This window comes from Nyctereutes procyonoides, unplaced genomic scaffold (assembly GCF_905146905.1).
Source record: "Nyctereutes procyonoides isolate TBG_1078 unplaced genomic scaffold, NYPRO_anot_genome, whole genome shotgun sequence".
Lineage (NCBI taxonomy): Eukaryota > Metazoa > Chordata > Mammalia > Carnivora > Canidae > Nyctereutes > Nyctereutes procyonoides.
In genome coordinates, this window is record NW_026575047.1 from 38,428,766 (window position 1) to 38,447,848 (window position 19,083).

Genomic DNA, 19,083 nt, shown 5'->3' on the forward strand with positions numbered 1-19,083 from the left:
AAATTCAGGGTAATATCATAAGTAGCCTAGGTATCAGCATGCATAATCTGAAATACCTTCACTTCCTGCAGCCAAATCTCACCTCTCAGAGCTCTGCCAGCTATTGTCTGCACTGGAGGCTGTAAAGGCTTGAGAGGGGGCAGGGGAGCAATGGAGTGTTGAGATCTGCCCGCCTACCCCATGGCATAAGGAACACTCCCAGCCTCAGGAGCTGAATTCCAAGCAGGTGAGAAGCTGTGCAATGACACGAGAGATTGATTGTCTCTGAATATTCTTGCAGATTGCGTAGGGCGGGATGACGAGATGAACAGCACACCTGTGCATCTGGTGGCCCCTTTTTTCCAAAAGGAAGAGCTGAGGTTCTTCAATGGCATCCGGACAGCTCTAGAGGGGCTGCAGACCACCCTCCCTCTGAGTCCTCTTAGGCAAATCATAAGGTTCAGAAACCTTATGATGATAGTGACAGTTACTTAATAGGATTGTTTTAAGGATTTAATGAATGCAGAATAAAAGCAGAAATACTTTGGAAACTACCATGCCGAAAGCAATCATCAGTTATTGACACAAATAGTGCTTAGAAACACTTATGAAGCGAGACATTTGTACTGATCTCCTTTTTTATCTGTGCTCTTCTTATCTCTTCTCCCCACACCCTGAAGACCTATGCTATCTAGATACAGTAGTCACTAGCCACATGTGACTCATTACATTTAAATTAATTACGATAAAATAGGGGCAGCCCAGGTGGCTCAGCGGTTTAGCGCCGCCTTCAGTCCAGGGCATGATCCTGGAGACCTGGGATCGAGTCCCACATTGGGCTCCCTGCGTGGAGCCTGCTTCTCCCTCTGCCTCTGTCTCTGCCTCTGCCTCTCCCTCCCTCTCTCTGTGTCTCTCATGAATAAATAAATACATAAAAATATTTTTAAAAATAATAATTACGATAAAATACAATTCAGAATTCCATTTCTCCATCACGCAAGCCCCATTTCATGTACTAGTAGCCACATACGGCTGGCGGCTCTCATCCTGGGCAGCATCGCTCCAGCAGGGGAGTGTCCTCATGTCAAGCTCTGCTTCCCCGTCTCCACCCCAGCTGACCCAGGCACCCCCTTCTGGCCTTGGCTGGTGCTTCAAGACCATCCTCTCCACCCTCCTTTCCTTCATCACCCGATCAGGTTCCTATGTCCTGGCCAAAGTGCTTATTTGGATGATGAGAAGAGCATTCTGATTAAATTTCATACAGAAAATTTTCCCGGGGTGCCTGTGTGGTTCAGCGGTTGAATGTCTACCTTTGGTTTAGATTGTGATCCCGGGGTCCTGGGATCGGGTCCCACATCGGGCTCCCCCATGGTGCCTGCTTCTCCCTCTGCCTGTGTCTCTGCCTCTCTCTCTATGTCTCTCATGAATAAATAAATAAAATCTTTTTTAAAAAAATTTTTATTTATTTATGATAGTGAGAGAGAGAGAGAGAGAGAGAGACATAGGCAGAGGCGAGAAGCAGGCTCCATGCACTGGGAGCCCGACGTGGGATTCGATCCCGGGTCTCCAGGATCACGCCCTGGGCCAAAGGCAGGCGCTAAACCTCTGCGCCACCCAGGGATCCCAAATAAATAAAATCTTAAAAAAATTTTTTGCCTCCTCTGAGGCACATGTGTTTCAAAAGGGGATGCAAAATCAAATCTTTAGTGGGCAGAATTTCTCACAGTGAAAGGTACCAGTTAACCTGAAAGCCTGTGTGGAAGGGCTCATCCTTAAACTATAGCATGTGCATGTGCACACACAGACACACAGACACACACATACGAGTAGGTGTGCATCTAAATGAACAGACTGACCCAGAGAGGGCTTTCTGTCTTCTGCTCCCTCTTCTAAGAGAAGAGTTCACTACTCTTCTTTTTTACTTCTCGTTAACTGAGATTTATTGAATAACAAATTCAGCATGTATTTCTTTTTTAAAATTTATTTTTTATTTTTATTTTTTTAAAGATTTTATTTATTTATTCATGAGAGACACAGAGCGAGAAGGCAGACACAGGCAGAGGGAGAAGCAGGCTCCATGCAGGGAGTCTGATGTCAACACGTATTTCTTAAGTACCCTCTGTGGTGGCACAAATCTAACAGCTCTGTAACCAGGTGTGGGAACCAGAAACGATTATGTCAGCCAGGCCACAGAAGATTGGGCCCAGTTCGTCCTTGTGAAAAACGGCCAGTGGTGTATCCTGAGCTTTGGTGGCCCACATCTAGCCACTGCCCCTTACTGAGGAGGGGAATGATCAGGAAGTCTCGAAGACTGTCCTCGACTGGTTCTGTCTTGAGTCACAGATGAGAGAGCCTCCACGGAGGCCCCAGTGCTGCCCCTTGTGCCGTCTGTTGTTCCTCATTTGGTCTTCTCTGTCTTTAGCCCCCACCTCTTCATGTTGCCTGACCATCCCTCATCAGTTCTTTTGTCCCCTGGACTTTTGGTGGCCACTTACAAGGTGCACTGGCCGTAGGCCTCCCTGTCTGCAGGGTGCTCCCAGGAAGAGGCTGTGGCGCAGGGCGGGTCTGCTGGGCCCTCCTCCACCTCCCTCAGCCCGTTCATGCATGCATGCAATAAGGACAGTAACTGCCATAGGCTAAGCAGAGGTGGGGGGGTGCCGCACAGGGTAGGGGTGCTGACCCAGGGGGTAGGGAGCCGGAGGGAGCAATGGAAGCTAGGATGTGGAGATAACTGATGCCTCCCCAAGCCACTAAGTGACCTCTGTTCCTGTGTGCTCATTCGTCACAGTTCGTGGCTTCTGTGGCACAGTCATCTGCTCAGAAGTTAAAAGTGAGAGGGAATTTTGTTCCCAAGGTCATAAACCTTAGCTAGCCCTGCTCTTGGGTACAGCATGCTCTCTGCCAACCATGAAACAATACCCTTTTATCCAAATACTAAAAGATAGAACGAGATGGGCAGTGACCCTTTGCGTGAGATTTAGAAGACCTTGCCATTATCTTAGCCTTTTGTATGGAAAGATTTTCACTGATTACTAATAGCTATTTTATGTTATGTCTTAGTTTCCTTTTCAGAGAATGACATTTTTCTGACCTTGTCCCTAAATTCGGTTTAGGATCCTAATCCACATACACTTTGCAACTATGAATTTTTTTCTTTCCCTCCTTCCCTCCCCTTCCCTTCCTCCTTCGCTCCTTCCTTCACTTCCTTTTTTGCCATCTCCATGTTTGATTTGCTCAGCCGTTTACCTTTGACTTTTGACTTCCAGCAGCATGTTCGCCTCTTCTGTTTGAGGAAATAGTGAGATGCACAGAAAGGGACTGATTTAATAGCTTTGGAATGTGCATCTTCCCAAAATAGGAGTTGTGACCAAGAATATGGTAGTTTTATTATTATTATTATTGAGTAGGCTCCACGCCCAGTGTGGAGCCCAGCATGGGGCCTTGACTCATGACCCTGAGATCAAGACTTGAGCTGAGATCAAGAGTTGGACGCTCAACCAACTGAGCCACCCAGGTGGCCCAGTTGTTGTATTTTTAATACAGATATGGGCAGTTCTTTTTCTCCCTTCCTTTTATCTAATCTGTGTTGAATAGAAGACTTAGGAAATGAAAGAGAAAAGTAGACAACTCATGAATCTCTAGCAGTCGGGAATAAAGGTCTTTGAAATTGTACAAGGGGCAGGAAAACATCGGCCCCACACAATGAATTAGGAACATCTGCATCCATGGGAACTCAAACTAGGGGACTGGAACATTGCCATGTTCATTCCGCCTTTCACGTGCTCCCAATTATTCATGCGCTGGAGGGTCAGGGTAGCATGGGTACTCCAAATAGTGCATTTGGAGTTGATTTGTATTCCGTTAATTTCAAGTTTCAACCCCAGGAAAGTTGCAGGAGATGGGAACTCCTGCGAAGTCCATCTTTGTTTCGGACAAAACCAGTGAGAAGAAGCACCATGAGGATTAAAGCATCAACATAAGTTTTGTTTTCAAGTTAAAGCTTTAGGGCAATACAGAGGCTGCATGGTAGGCTGACCAGAAGTTCAGACTCTTAATTCAAATCCTGCTTCTCTGCCACTTCCTAGTTGTGTGGCTCCAGGTGAATCGTCTAACGTCTCCCATTGCCTCAGTCTTCAGCTGTGCAAGGGGATGGCAGTCATGCTAATATCTGACTTTGGTTGTGAGGAGTAAATGAGTTAATATATCTAAGACTCTTAGAGCAGAGCCCGGCCCAGGGGAGTATAGTGGGGGAGTCTCCTCTCACTCAGGATTGTCACCACCTCTGCTGCTGTAGTCCCCTCTGCAGTGGCTCCTGTACCAAGGGTTTGAGTTCTGGCCCTGCCACTTGCCAGCTGGGTATCCTCCTAGCCTCTGAGTAGGGGTGTGAATAAGGTAAAACAGATCACACGTGGGAGGCGCCGGGGCCGCCTGGGGCAGTAGATGCTCCCTGCCCTGTCCCTGTTGTGACTGTGGCGGCTCTCAGCAGTGACTCTCAGCGAGGGCGGCACCCTCCACTGCTACTTGTGTCATAGGTTAATTTGTTCTTACTAATAGCTAAAACTTACAAGTTTAATTTTAACAGGTAAAATGTATTTTTAAAAACTCATGAGAGGGGTACCTGGGTGGCAGAGTTGGTTAAGCGTGGGATTCTTGGTTTTGGCTCAGGTCATGATCTCAGGGAGGTGGGATCCAGCCACCAGTTGGGCTCTGCATTCAGTGTGGAGTCTGCTTGGGATTCTCTCTCTCTGTCTCCCTCCTCCCCTTCATGCACACCTGCAGCACACTCTCTCTCTTTCAAATAAATAAATAAACCTTAAAAAAAAAAAGTCATTAGGGCTAGGACAAGGTTATCCTCACCACCACATTATTGCTGTTCACTTCTCTTTTGGGAAGTGGAGGACACCTACAGAAAGCAGCCCTGCAGCCGCAGGGTTGGGTACACCCCAGGGATACCAGTTGGAACATGGGTCCAGCATCTGATTGTTGAGTGTCCTGTGTGGGAGCAGAAATCGTGGTTGAGAAACATGGTGTGATGCTGTGCTTTCTGCCACAGAGGGCATTACTCAACCTCCCACATAATAAACCCCTGGTCCCCTGCTGCTTACCAGATTATGGCCCCCAAAGCTGAGCCATTCTGTCCTTTTCAGACATATGTCCATATAAGGAAAATACATGTTTGATGCTGAAATCACTTTCTGTTATGGTAAACCGCTACTGTAAGTTGCTCTGACTTCTTGTTCATTAATTAGTATTTATTGAGTGCCTGTTATGAACGAGATATTATTGGGCTTATGAGGATTATTGAGAAAACATCATTAAGAAGCTTATAACTAAGCTTGATGGACATGTCATAGATACAAGAACTGCAGCTGAAAGACATTGATTCTAGAATTCTTTCTTTTCTTTAGCTTTCATTTTTAGAGTTTTACATTCAGGAAAAGTGATGCATTGTTTTGTTTATAGCTTGTTCATAATTCCTTGTTGTTCATTATAAAAGTAATACATGCTCATGGTATACAATTAGGAGCATCTATAAAAATTACAAAGGAACAGAAAAAATTATATTTCATCGACAAAAATTACTACCTTAATGTGTTTTTTTTTTTTAATTTTCATGCAACTTGTAGATAGGTAGTATCATTCTCTGTATTTATATCCTATTGGGTTTTTTTCATCTCAGCCATTATGTAAGTAATCATTATTTCCCTATGTTATTAAAATACTTTATAAGTAGAATTTTATTTTTTTTAATTTATTTACTGAGAGAGAGAGAAAGGGAGGAGGGACAGAGAGAGAAGGAGAGAGACAATCTCAGGCAGACTCCTCACTGAGCACGGAGCCCGAACTGGGGCTGGATCCCCAGACCCTGAGATCATGACCTGAACCGAGACCAAGAGTTGGACGCTTAACAAACTGAGCCACCCAGACACTCCTATAAGTATAATTTTAATAGCAAAATATTTCATATATAATTTATTATCACTCCCCCTATATGTTGAACATTTTGGTTGATTCCAGCTTTTTCTTTATTATAAGCAATATAATAATAAACACCTTGGTGTATGAGTCCTCTGTATTTCTGATCATAGATTTCCATAGGTAGAATTATCCAGCCAAGGAGTAGAAAATTTGTGTTTCTTTTTTTTTTTAAGAGTAGAAATATTTGTAAGGTTATTAATACATGTGGCTTCATTGCTTTTTGGCACAGATATTTAACCTAACATGATTCTTTTGTTTTGCCCTGAATATTTATTACCTTAACTATAAGAGATCCAAAGCCTTTGCACATGTAGCATTCTAAGTGTTGACTATTCAAGAATGACTCCAAAGTTCATGACATAAAGTAGTTTGCATATTTACTGAAGCACAGAATTAATCACACAGGCCCTGTGGCTGGTGTGTGTACAGTTAGGTCCCTTGGCTCTGAGTGACTCAGGCTGCCTGGCACCTGTTCCCTGGGGCCTCATGGTTCTGTGCAATAGCTCTCATGCATTGTTTTATAAACTTATTATTTTTTAATATGGAGAACTGTGAAAACAGAAATGGCTGTTAATTTATGGTGTACAAATATGCAGAATATATCAATGTCAGAGAAATGTGACCCAAGAACAGAGCAGGAATTTGTACAGATATTTACATATTAACAAGAGCAAAGATTTGCAAAAGTCTACAGTTTCTAATTGCTTGGTAGTATTATGAACCTGTCATTTCTGGAAAAAAAAAAGTGCAGTTTCATTTTTAGTGCCAACTGAAGGAGTTACTCTCTTTATAACAAATCATGAAATGGTTATGTTTATCTTTATAAGAAAATAGGAAAATAAATACACGGGTGAAATAATCAGACAATGAGCTGCTACAGATAACGTCCCCTTACTCGCTTTAATTTTAAAACAAAATCCTCTGTATTTTGGTTGGAAATGTCTTGTCCTCCAGCTAGGAAAGAGAATGTGTGGAAAACAATTCCATCAATGTCTAGGAGTCTGAGAATGAGCGTAGCAAAAGAGACCTCGCTTTGGGCCAATCACACATTGATCTCTGCTTAACCTTGTACTTCTGAGTGTAGTGGCCACCCCGCTGGCCCTCCACACCGCAATCTAAGAGCAGCTTCCTCTCCCCCTGTGTGAGCTGTTGCTCCTTGAGGTTGCTTTCTCTCCTTTCAGCGACAGGGAGGTGGTGGTAGCTCCAGATGCCTCCGTCTGGCCTCCAGAACACTTCTTGCTTTTGTTTTGCAGTCCACTGGAAAACTAGCACCCCTAACTCTTCTCCTTCTGGGACCTGCCTTTTCCTCATTCCCGTGAGGATCCCGGACATGTGCAAAGTGGGGCCTCCTCTTGGAGGGACTTGGGATTTTGCACAGCTGGATCTTTCACAGAGTGATTGGCCTCGTGGCCTGTCCTTGTGAAAGGTCTAGAATCAGTCTGTAATACACCGACATCACCCAAAGATGTGGCTGTGGGTGCAGATGGAGTCAAGTATGTCTGGCTTCTGGCTTCTGTGGTAGGAGCCTTCTTTCCCAAGCTCCAGGGCCCCTGGATCCCTGCCTAGCCTGCCTATCGCCATCTCTAGGACCCGGCCCTGTTCGAGGCAGAGGGACTGAGGCCGCCTCACACTCTGTAATTTGGCTTCGAGTCACCATGTTGGCCTTGTGCCTCAGCTCTGATAACTGGACTCTTGTCTGGTTCCTGGGTGCCAGAATCCCATGGTAACCTGCTCATATCCCAGTGCCTTGTTTTTTATCAGCTTCCCTCCCAGGGACTGAAGTCCTGCCCTGAAACACAGTGACCGATGCACTTTTCTGATTTTGCCTCTGACGGGATTCCAGAGTGCCCCAGATCTCTCATTGTTCTGCAGGGCCTGCAGTCAGGAAGCCTCTGTTCTGGACACTTATCTCAGCAAATGGCAACTCCATTCTTGCAGTTACTCAAGCCAAAACCTTGGAATCATCTTTAACTCCTCCTGGCAGGCCCCATCCCACATCTGAGCCTTTGGCAAATTCTTGGTTCTACATTAAAAATCTGTCCAGACCCTGACAACCTGGGTCCGAGCCACCGTCATCTCTGCCCTGACTTCTTACTAAGAGCCTCCTGACTGCCCTTCTGGCTTCTCTCCTTGTCCCCTTCTAGTTATCCTCAACACTGCCATCTGAGTGACCCATTTAAACTATGAGCCAGAGCATATCACTTCTCTTTTCAGAATTCTCTCATTCGGTGTGGGGCCAGGGTGCAAAGTGCAGCTTCGCCCTGGAAGGGCCTGATTCCCCCTGCGCTTTCCAACTACACATCTGTCTGTCTCCATCCTTGCTTGCTCCACTTCAGCCACACTTCCTTTTTCTCTGCTCCTTGAGCCCTCCCTAGGATCTCTCTGCCAGAAACAGCCTTCTCCAGACCTACTGTATGTTTCTGTTACTTTTTCTTGCTTATATTCTGTGTCTTCATTATACAGTACTAGAACATAAGCTCCATGTGGGCAAGGGTGCTTCAGTTCACTGTCTTGTTTCCAAAGCCTGGAATAGCCCCATCCAGGGTACGAGTACGTGGAACATCTGTGGGGTGCCCACACTGGGTAGTTGGAGATTTGCTACATGGCAGTACCGTCCTGCGCTTTGTACATGCATTATCTCATCTGACCCTCAAAGTACCCTTGGGCGATGGTCCTTTTGTGATTCCCATTTTGCCAGTGACGAAACCGAGTCTTTGGTTGAGTGACTTGACTAAGAGGATCCAAGCTGTGACACAAATATTCAGATAGGGCAGCTTGTTGGGACAAACACAGACTTTGTTATTAGAGTTACTAGACTCTCTCAGATATTGAGTTAAAATCTCTTCAGGCTTAAGTTCAGTTTTGAACTATGGACAGTGATTCTATCTCTTGGGTAAAAGGACTGTGTGAGATCATGGCTGTGTGATTTGCATATGTTTTTTTTTTTTTAATTCTGTATTATTTGAGAGAGAGCTTGTGCACCAGTGGGAGGACGGGCAGAGGGAGAATCACATTCCCCGCTGACCTGGGAACCCAATACAGGACTTGATCCTAAGACCTGAGATCATGACCTGAGCTGAAGGCAGGTGCTTCATCGACTGAGCTACCCAGGTGCTCCTTTCATATGTATTTTCCTGATTGTGAATCTGAGGTTGATACTTTGTTCACATTTCTATTAGCCATTTGCATTTCTTCTGGCAATTTCCTGTACATAACTTTTGCCCACTTCTCTCTTCTTTCTCACTCTTTCTCTCTCTCTCTCTTTTTTTTTTTCTTTTCAGGTTGCAGGAGTTCTTTAAATATTAGAGATATATGTCATCCTGTGTATTAAAAAGAGTTTCTCCCACATTAGCATTTGTCTTTTGATAATGTTTTTGGAATCTTCCTGTAGTTAGATTAGAAGTTATAGTTAGAAGTCCAGTGTTAGTGATTGGTCAAGTCAGTGAGAATAGAGATTATTCATTCAACAAATATTTACTGAGTGCTAGAACTCTGTGGGGTATTCTTTCAGTTGGGACAACTCTAAATCCTGGCTGTTGGTCTGCGTCACTGACGGTGGCTCTCCGCTTCGGTTTTAGCAGATTCTTGAAAGAGAATGTGTTTTCTTAGAGTCAAGTAGACCCAAACATTTCCCAGACTTTGGCCACATAATCAGAAATTTCAAAAGAGTTCTGGAATTTATGGGCTTGGCTCCAAATGGTCAGGCAACGTTGTCTTCTCTGTGAGCAGTTTGCTTCCAGCTCACCCCACCCTCCTGCAACTCCACGGCATGAATAGGGCAGCTGATGAATACCTCAGACGTCCCCTGTGGGGTGAACTGCAGAGGCAGCCTCAGAAACTAGATGCACAGTTCCCATGGTGCATGAACCCTAGAGGCTCTTCTACAGTCATGTCACGACATCACACCAGGCACCGGCCCTGCAGACCCTTGTGGTTCTGTGTGCTGCAGCCATGGGGAATGGGCACAGTGCCCACAGGTGGCCTGCCCACCACGCAGGTGCAGTTTAGTCTGAATCATGAAAGCACCTTGACAATCACCTGTGCTCCAGTTTCAGCTTTAGTGTGTGTGGAAGTCTCAGCCAAGAACTGTCCTGTCACCCACCTGGGAGCTCAATCCAGTGGGTCCCTCACAAACTAATGCCACACAAGTCCTTGCTCCAAAAGAGCAGCTTTGGGAAATCTCTCCCATAAATCTTTACAACCTACCACCCAGTGTGTCAGAATAAACACAGTTTTTATGCTGTGCTTTGGTGTCTCATCATGGTTGTCAGGGACCTGATTATCGGTCTCACCGCTAATCAGCATGGAGACCTTTGACACACTCCTTGACCTCTCTGTGCCTTAGCATGCTCGTCTGAGCTGTGGCTGTTCCATAGTACCTACTAGAAAGCTGGTGTGAGGATTAAACTAGTTAATGCACATATATTCTTAGAACTGTGCCCAACACATAGTTCTTAATAAATGTTGTAGAGTTCCTGCTACAGACTCTCTTCCTGTTGAGTGAAGTCCTGGCAGCTGGGCCTACTAGGTGGTGGTGGTTGTTGTTGTTGTTGTTGTTGTTCTTCTTCTTCTTCTTCTTCTTTTTTTTAAGCTTTTATTTATTTATTCATGAGAGACACAGAAAGAGAGAGAGGCAGAGGGAGAAGCAGGCTCCCTACAGGGTGCCCAGTGTGGGACTTGATCCCTAGACTCCAGGATCATGCCGTGAGCCAAAGGCAGACGCTCAACCACTGAGCCACCCAGGTGTCCTGGCCTTCTGGCTTCTAATTTGACTTCAACAGAGGGTTGATACCACTGGCTTCTTTTTTATTTTTCTTTTCTTTTCTAAGATTTATTTATTTATTTATTTGAGAGAGAGAGAGAGAGAATTCCAAGCAGACTCCTCACTAAGCTCAGAGGGGGCTCGACCCCACAACCCCAAGATGACGACCCGAGTGAAAACCAAGAGTCAGCTGCCCAACTGACTGTACCACCTTGGTGCCCCGTTCTTTCTTTCATTGCAAGTACCCTCTCTGGGTCTAGAGACCAAAGCTTTAGCTATTTATATAAAGCTACTTATATTTCAGACAGGCTGGTTATAACCTACCCATTCTTTGCAGACTAGATGAAAACACTTTTACTGAAAATCTTCCTGGGCTTATCCGGGTGTTAGCCTGGCTGTGTGTCGATGTCCTGACCCTGTGCAGCTTCTGGGAGAGGCAGAGGGAAGACCTAGAGGGAAGACAGGCCTGGGGGGCAGCAGAGCCCATGCCAGGACACGGCCCTGGTTCCCTCGCACTTTGACACCACACAAAGTTCAAATCCTAGTCATGTGAAACACCCCTCCTCCCTTCCTTCTGAGTCTATCCTGGGACTGCCAAGTCACAAAAGAGAGGGAGAAGCACTGCATGTAGAGCTGTGGCCATCTCTGTCTGAACTTTCAAGTTCTCACATTTTTTTTGGCCGTGGAACCCGCCAAAGTTTTGTCCCCATTCCCTGCAGTTTCACAATAGCTGGGAGTCCAAGTCGGTCCCTCTGTTATGAAACAGCCAGTTTTCATACTTTAAACTTTAAAATGAAGCTTTTACTTGTTTATGATTACTTTGGACGTTTTCCAGGAGTCATGATAACATCTGTGGAAGATTCTGCACAGGTCTTGATGCCAGATACCAAAGTGGTTTCCCTGTTCAAAGGCAACAGTCTTCGCTTCAAGGAACTCCCCTGGTATGGAAATCAGCCACCTGGGCAAGAGCTAGCTGACTGTGCCTCAGCCCTCTCCCATCTGTCCCCCCCTGCCCCCCCCGGCCTCTCAGGGATGTGACTGCAGAAAGCACTCTGCTCCCTGGGGGTATCACCATGGCAGCCACCAGCCAGAGGGACAGGGGACCACCTCCCCACAGCTGGTGACCAGTGCAGCAGTGGCAGGGAGTCTGGGGGAGGCTCCATGTACCCCATCTCACTGCATCCTCACGGCAGCCCCCTGACATGAGGCATAGTGTCTCCGTTTCACTGCTGTTGAAAAGGTCAGGTGCCTGAGGTCACACCAAAGTTCAGTGATGGAGTCAGAAAATTCAAACCCAGAGTTCTCTTTCCCAGGCTTGTGCTCTTATTTTGCACATTAAACTAGTAGAGACACACATTCATTTTCGGTTAGAAGTGTCTTATTCTTTCTTTTTATCAGCCTGGATAGATGCCTCTTTCTAGTTGCCGGGGTGTCGAGGGGAGCCCCCCATGTGCCATCCAATGTGATGATGCTCTGTTTGTTCTCTCCCTTGGCCACGTGAGCCCTCTTTGTGCTACTCCTATCCTGATTTAGACCTTGCCTGACTGTCGAGGAAATCTCTCCTTTAGGTTAGCCCTGCTCCCCTCCGGACTAGGACTTTCACCCTGGAACTTGGTCAGGCGAGGCCTGTGTCAGGACACTGAAGCCAGGCTGGGAGAGGGGGCTTATGTGGAGAGGAAGGAGCTTGCCAGTGGGTTCCAAGAAATCAGAGTCCGTGGAGGGGGTGGGGGGGCAACAAGAGCAGGCATGGCCACACAGGTTGTGACTCGTCCTCCACTGAATCTGCCAGGATGCCTGTGGCCTCCAGAGCTTGGAGATCCAATGTTGAATTAGAGGTTGTGTCACATCTTCCCAGTATCTCTCACCCGCCATCTTGTCTTTCATGAAATTGCCCAAGAGATGCTTTCAACGAGCCTGTGCCTGTTCAGTCTCTCAGTAGTTTTGGGCGTTAATGTAGAATTAATTAAGTTAGAGCTATCATTTAAAAGGTTTAAACTGGCTGGTAAGTTAAAGTGTAACTCAAAACAAAGCAGTGAGAATATTAAAGGGGGAAACATTTATGGGAAGCAAAACAGCCTCTCCTGGGTTTCTGCCAATAATGGACGGCTCTAATTTGGAACAGAGATCTTTCCAGGACTACTCGCCCTGGCAGATGAATCAGAATTCTTAGAACCAGGAGAGACCCTGTAGCTCTTTTGATGTAATACTCTAACTTTATAGGTCAGAACATTGAAAGCAAGAAAAATTAGGTAATTAGTTTAATGTTACTCAGCTAGGATAATAAGTGGCTGGTGCTAGAATCAAAATCTGCTTACTTAGTGTGGAGATTTTTAGCCACTTCATACCATTTGACCAACACATTTGCCCTTTGTTTCTGAATGCATTGGAAAAGGAAATTTACTCCTTGCTTGCTTGCTTGCTTCCTTCTTTCCTTCTCTCCCTCCGTCCCTCTCTCCTCCTCTCTCTCCTCCCTCCCTTCCTTCCAAACAAGATTACCTCTACTATTATAAGTGCTGCTATCACCTCTTCCATTCCCAGTGTTGGTGAAAATATGCTGAATCTGTCAGGCACCAGGCACTATGGCTAAGTACTTTGTATACATTATTTCACTTTCCTGGTACCCCTAGAGGTAGGTACCATTACTGTCTCTATTTATGGGAGAAATCATGGAAGCTAAGAGGGATTAAGCAACTTCCTTGGATCACTCAGCCAGGCTAGAGCCAGATTTCAAGTCTGGGCTCTTTGATTCTGGAGTTCACACTTGTGACTATTAGCTATCCTTCTGGTTAGGGTTTTTTTTCGTTTTGTTTTTGTTTGTTTGTTTTTGTTGTTGCTCTTTTGTTGAATTGCTCAAACAGAACTATTTTCTCTGAATGCAGAAGTTGAAACCTGTTAAGGAAATTCAGCCAGAGTATTTCTTGAAGAAAAAAAGAAATCATTTCCTGATTTCTTCATCTGTTAGCCGTGTGACATCATTAGGGCTGCTACTAGCTGCTGTCTTGCCTTCATGTACAAGAGTGCAGTGGGAATAGTTCTGTAGGAACTTCTGAAGCCTTCAGAGGATCACATGCTTGACCATCTTCTTTGGTTTTCTTTGCTCTGCATCTGACCTTAAAGCCCGTGGAGCTCACCCTCCCGGCCATTGAGTAAAGACAGGCTGCAAAGGCCCCCAGACTTGTCTCTGCAGTTACTGTGGACATTCTTTTCTGGATTCTGATCTGCTTTTACTATAAACCTTGTCTTGCCCACTGTCAAAACCTTGGCTCTGAAATGGCAGCTATCTTAGAGCCTTTGGACTTGCTAGTATTTGCCATGGGTAGAAAAAATCAGGAAATAGAAATTTCACCCAGCAAAGAAATCTCTGGGAATATGTTTGCTGTCACTATAAGCTATGACACATGAATTAATACAATAATGAGATGCCAGAGGCAGGAGTGGTTAGCATATGGGCACAGGGTTTAGACAGCTTGGGTTTAGAGCCTCTTCCGCTCTTTATGAGCTCTGCATTCAGGAACATAAGGTGAGGATAATCATAGTACCATTTCACAGGGTTGTTGTGATGCTTCCATGAGATGACGTATATGAAGTGCCTGGTACTGTACCTGGAACCCTGTGGATGCCAATAAAGGTTAGTTGTTATCCAAGTAATAATTTAGCCTTTTTGCTCATCAAATGAGGAAAAAATTTTGAGTTAACACTCCGTGCTGGTCAAGAGGTGATGAAATTTGCTCTCGTATATATTCGTACAGTTATCGTCAATTGATACACATCTTTCTGAAAGCAGTTTAGGAATGAAGAGTAAAGATATTTAGTGTAAAGGATATTCAGATAGTCTTATTTATGTATAAAGATTTTATCTATCTATCTATCTATCTATCTATCTATCTATCTATCTATCTATTTATGAAAGACACAGAGAGAGGAAGAAGCAAGCTCCCTAGGGGGAGCCTGACGTGGGACTCGATCCCAGGACCCTGGGATCATGACCTGAGCTGAAGGCAAATGCTCAAACACTGAGCCATCCAGGTGTCCCAAGATGTCTTTTTTTAAAAAGATGTATTTATTTATTTTAGAGAAAGTGTGTGTGGGGGGGGAATGGGAGCGCAGGGGAAAGGGAGAGAGAGAATCCTGAGCAGACTCCATGCCCAGAATAGGACACGACACGAGGCTCGATCTCATGACCCTGAATGAACAGGTGCCCCTAAAATATTCTTACTCTTTGATGAATCCTACTTATGGTGCTCTATCTTGAGAAAGTGTTCCAGGGCATGAAAAGAAAACTTTAGGCCTGATAATGTTACAGGATTATGTTTCATCGGGAATCATTGATTTGAGTAAAATATCGTATATCTGCTCAGTTGAAAATTTTGAATGTAAAGGCTGTGCAGGTATCTGAGGAAACGTAGAGCAAAAAAAACATATGAGGTTTTTTATACAGCTGCTAGGACATAGCTGGTTTGTCTCCAGGGCTCTTCTCACAGATGCTGCTCTAAGACTACTTTTTATTTTCATGGAGCTGGAAAAGGGGGGGAAAAGGAAAAGAAAAAAAAAAATCTAGCAGTGAGCAAAACACAGAACGTAATCCCATGCTTGGGTCTTGTCCCCTGTGAGAACCTCTAATTTTGGGCAGGGTAAAGGCTGCAGGGAGTGAGGGGGCAGGGCTCTGAGGATTCACTTGGATCTTATGTGGGTTTCTCTTCCAATTCAACCTTCTCTGGGTAGACCCTCCGTAGGGAGACAGAAAGGTATATACGGGCATTACTTGATCTCTTCCTCTTGAACTACTCTTTACACCACTGTTAGGGGCGTCCTCGATGAAATTCTTAACAATTTTCTCAGTAATACATATGAGACATTAATGTTCTAATACTTCTTTATAATGATAATTTGGGGGGTATAACAGTAAGTTTTAAAAACAACCCACAGGCTGTAAACTAATTAGTAAGTACAAAGTAAAAAAGTCCCCAGGAATGAGAGGTAGGTTAGTGATGGGAAAGGGTCTGTGATGCCTGTGGTCTGTTGTACACATTACTTGATTATAAAAACAGTAATCCTTACTTTGGCTTATAAAAGCCTCATATTTTGACCCGGTGCAACAAAATGTTCTCCAACCAAAATGACTATGTCCCGAGGGTCTTGTCCAAATGTCTAGCTTGGGAATACAGCTATGAAAAAACATGCCCAGGGAACATAGCTCCTGGAGGAACACTGTGGATGTGTTTGGATGGTAGAATTATAATTCCACCTTCCTCCTCCTATTCTCCTCAGTTGTCTATGATGTGTTTATATTTCCTTTGCAATAAAAGTCCAGTTTGACAAATAATTACTGAATACCATCTATGTGTCAGACACTGTGCTTGATGCTGAAACAGGACAGTGGCCCATCCAGGCATGATCACGGCGTGGTGGAACTTCAGTGGGAGAAATGGATGTTTTCACAAGTCATTGTGAGACCATGTGATAAACCCAGGATAGAGGAGTTCAGAGATTGGGTCAAATGCATCTAAGTGGTGCTTGACTGAGGTTGGGGGTGGTGGCAGGGGGAGCACTAGGGAAGACTTCCTGGAAGAATAGATGTCTAAGCTGGGACCTGAGGGCATATAACTCAAGGTTGGAGTGGGCAGTGTTCTAAACAAAAGCAGCAGCATTTGGCAAAGTTGAGAGGCAAAAAAGTGTGTCCTGTTTGAGGAACTGGAAGTTGGGTGAGACTGGAACATAGATGAGTGAGGTGTGGGTGGTGAGGGCCGGGGCCGGGGGTTGAAGTAGGAACCACATCACGAAAGACCTTACTTTTTTATTAAGGAATTTAGATTTTGTTTTCAGGCCAATGTAAAACTGTTGGAAAATATTTATTTTTTTGCTTGCCTGCTTGCTCACTGATACTCTACCAAAAATTTTTTTTAAAGATTTTTAAGTAATCACTACAGCCAGCATGGGGCTCGAACCCACAAACCTGCGATCAAGAGTTACAGGCTCTTCCAACTGAGCCAGCCAGGCGCCCCCCACCAATTAACCTTTTATTTGAAAGTAATACGTGTTTGTTGCAAAAACTCATAATACAGAAACATACAAAATGAAAAGTACAAGTTTCCCTTTATCCCCTTCACATCCTCCCCCAATCCTAATCCTCAGAGGTACCTACTAAGTGTTTCTTTAGCACCTTTCCAGAAGTTTCCTGTGTATATGCAAGCATATATCATACGCACATACTTTCTCTTCTTACAAATGAAAGCTTACCATGCTAAATAACTCCCACCATAAAAGCGACACTTGAGCATCTTGGATGTTTTTTCCAATTAGTTTATAAAAATACATATTTTTTTTTCAATGGCTATATCGTATGCCTTCACATAGCTCTCCCATTATTCACCTAACTAGTTTCTTATTGCGGGACATTTAGACTGGGTCTACCTTTTCACTGTTATGAAGATCACTGCAGTGAGCGCTCCTGTTACATATATCTTTGATTATTTCTGTAAGGTATCTGTAGGATATGTTCCTAGAAGTAAAACAACTGGGTAGGAGTGTTTGCATATTCAAATTTAAGGTAGATATTGTAAAATTATTCACTATAGAGATAACATTTTTGGCTCCCAACAGTATTGCAAGAGGTGTGTTTCTTCACCCCAGAACATACTCATTTTAAACCTTGTGGTAAGAAACACATACAATTTGGGGCACCTGGATGGCTCAGTGGTTCAGTATCTGTCTTTGGCTCAGGTTGTGATCCTGGGGTCCTGGGATCAAGTCCTGCATTGGGTTCCCCGCAGGGAGCCTGCTTCTCCCTCCACCTATGTCTCTGCCTCTCTCTCTGTGTCTCTCATGAATAAATAAATAACATCTTAAAAAAACCCAAACACAGGGTATCCCTGGGTGGCGCAGCGGTTTGCCACCTCCACCCAGGGCACAATCCTGGAGACCCGGGATCGAATCCCACATCGGGCTCCCGGTGCATGGAGCCTGCTTCTCCCTCTGCCTGTGTCTCTGCCTCTCTCTCTCTCTCTCTCTGTGACTATCATGAATAAAAAAAAAAAAAAAAAACCCAAACACATACAGTATATCATCGTTACCATTTTTAAATGTAGCTCAGCTAACATTACTCAGCTCAGTAATGTTAAGTATATTCACATTGTTGTACAGCTTATCTCCAGACATTTTCATCTTGTACAACAGATACTCTGTACCCATTAAACAACAGCTCCTCATTTACACCTCCCCACCCCCACAACCACTGGTCTGTGTTTTGTCTTTTTTTTTTTTTTTTTTTTGGAGAAGGCTTTTTTTTTTTTTAATTTTTATTTCTTTATGATAGAGAGAGAGAGAGAGAGAGAGGCAGAGACATAGGCATAGGGAGAAGCAGGCTCCATGCACCGGGAGCCCGACGTGGGATTCGATCCCGGGTCTCCAGGATCGCGCCCTGGGCCAAAGGCAGGCACCAGACCGCTGCGCCACCCAGGGATCCCTGTGTTTTGTCTTTGAATGTGACTCTTCTGTGTAACTCGTATAAGTGGAATCACATAGTACTTGTCTTTTTCTGGCTGGCTCATTGACTTAGCATGATGTGCTCAGGATTCATCCATGTTGAAGCATGTGACAGGATATCCTTCCTTTTTTTTTTTTATATCCTTCCTTTTTAAAGCTGAATAGTATTCCTTTGTATGCATATGTCACATTTTGTTTATCTGTTCTTCCATCAATGAATGTTTGAGTTGCTTTCATGTTTTGGTTATTATGAATAATGCTACTGTCAAGATGGGCATGCAAATACTTCTTTGAAATCCTGCTTTCAGTTCTTTTGGGTATATAACCAAATGCAGGGCTGTGGGATCATATGATAATTTTATTTTCCATTTTCTTGCAGAGTGACCATACTGTTTTCCATTCTAGCCATACCACTTTATGTTCCTACTAACAGAACAGAAAGGTTTTAATTTCTCCATATTCTTACCAACACTCATTATTTTTTTGCTTTTTCTTGGGGGGAAGGGTAGTACCCATCCTAATGTGTGTAAGGTAATACCTCATTGAGGTTGGTTTGCAGTTTTTAATGATCAGTGATGCTGAGCATCTCTCCATATGCTTGTTAGCCATTTGTGTATCATCTTTAGAGAAATGTCTATTGTCTGTTCAAGTTGTATCCATCTTTTTTTTTAAAAGATTTTATTTATTTGAGAGAGAGAGAGAAAGAAAGAGAGAGCACAAGCAGGGGAAGGGCAGAGAGCGAGGGAGAAACAGACTCCCCGCTGAGCAGGGAGCCCAACTCAGGGCTCAACTCTAGGACCCTGGGATCATGATCTGAGCTAAAGGCAGATGCTTCTCCGACTGAGCCACACAGGTGCCTCTTTTTGCCACTTTTTCTATTG

At 44.4% G+C, this 19,083-nt stretch overlaps 1 protein-coding gene across 3 annotated transcripts in view; it reads left to right on the forward strand.

Annotated features, from left to right (window-relative positions):
- CRTC3 (CREB regulated transcription coactivator 3) overlaps positions 1-19,083 on the forward strand; it is a 98,495-nt gene that overhangs the window by 20,055 nt on the left and 59,357 nt on the right. Inside the window, exon 3 of one of the 3 annotated variants that reach the window (XM_055326135.1) lies at positions 14,270-14,348. The exons of the other annotated variants lie outside the window; for them this stretch is intronic. Within the exon in view, the coding sequence (XP_055182110.1) occupies positions 14,337-14,348 (12 nt within the window). The 5' untranslated portion in view covers positions 14,270-14,336. The remainder of the gene's footprint in view (positions 1-14,269; positions 14,349-19,083) is intronic. 3 annotated transcript variants of the gene reach the window in all.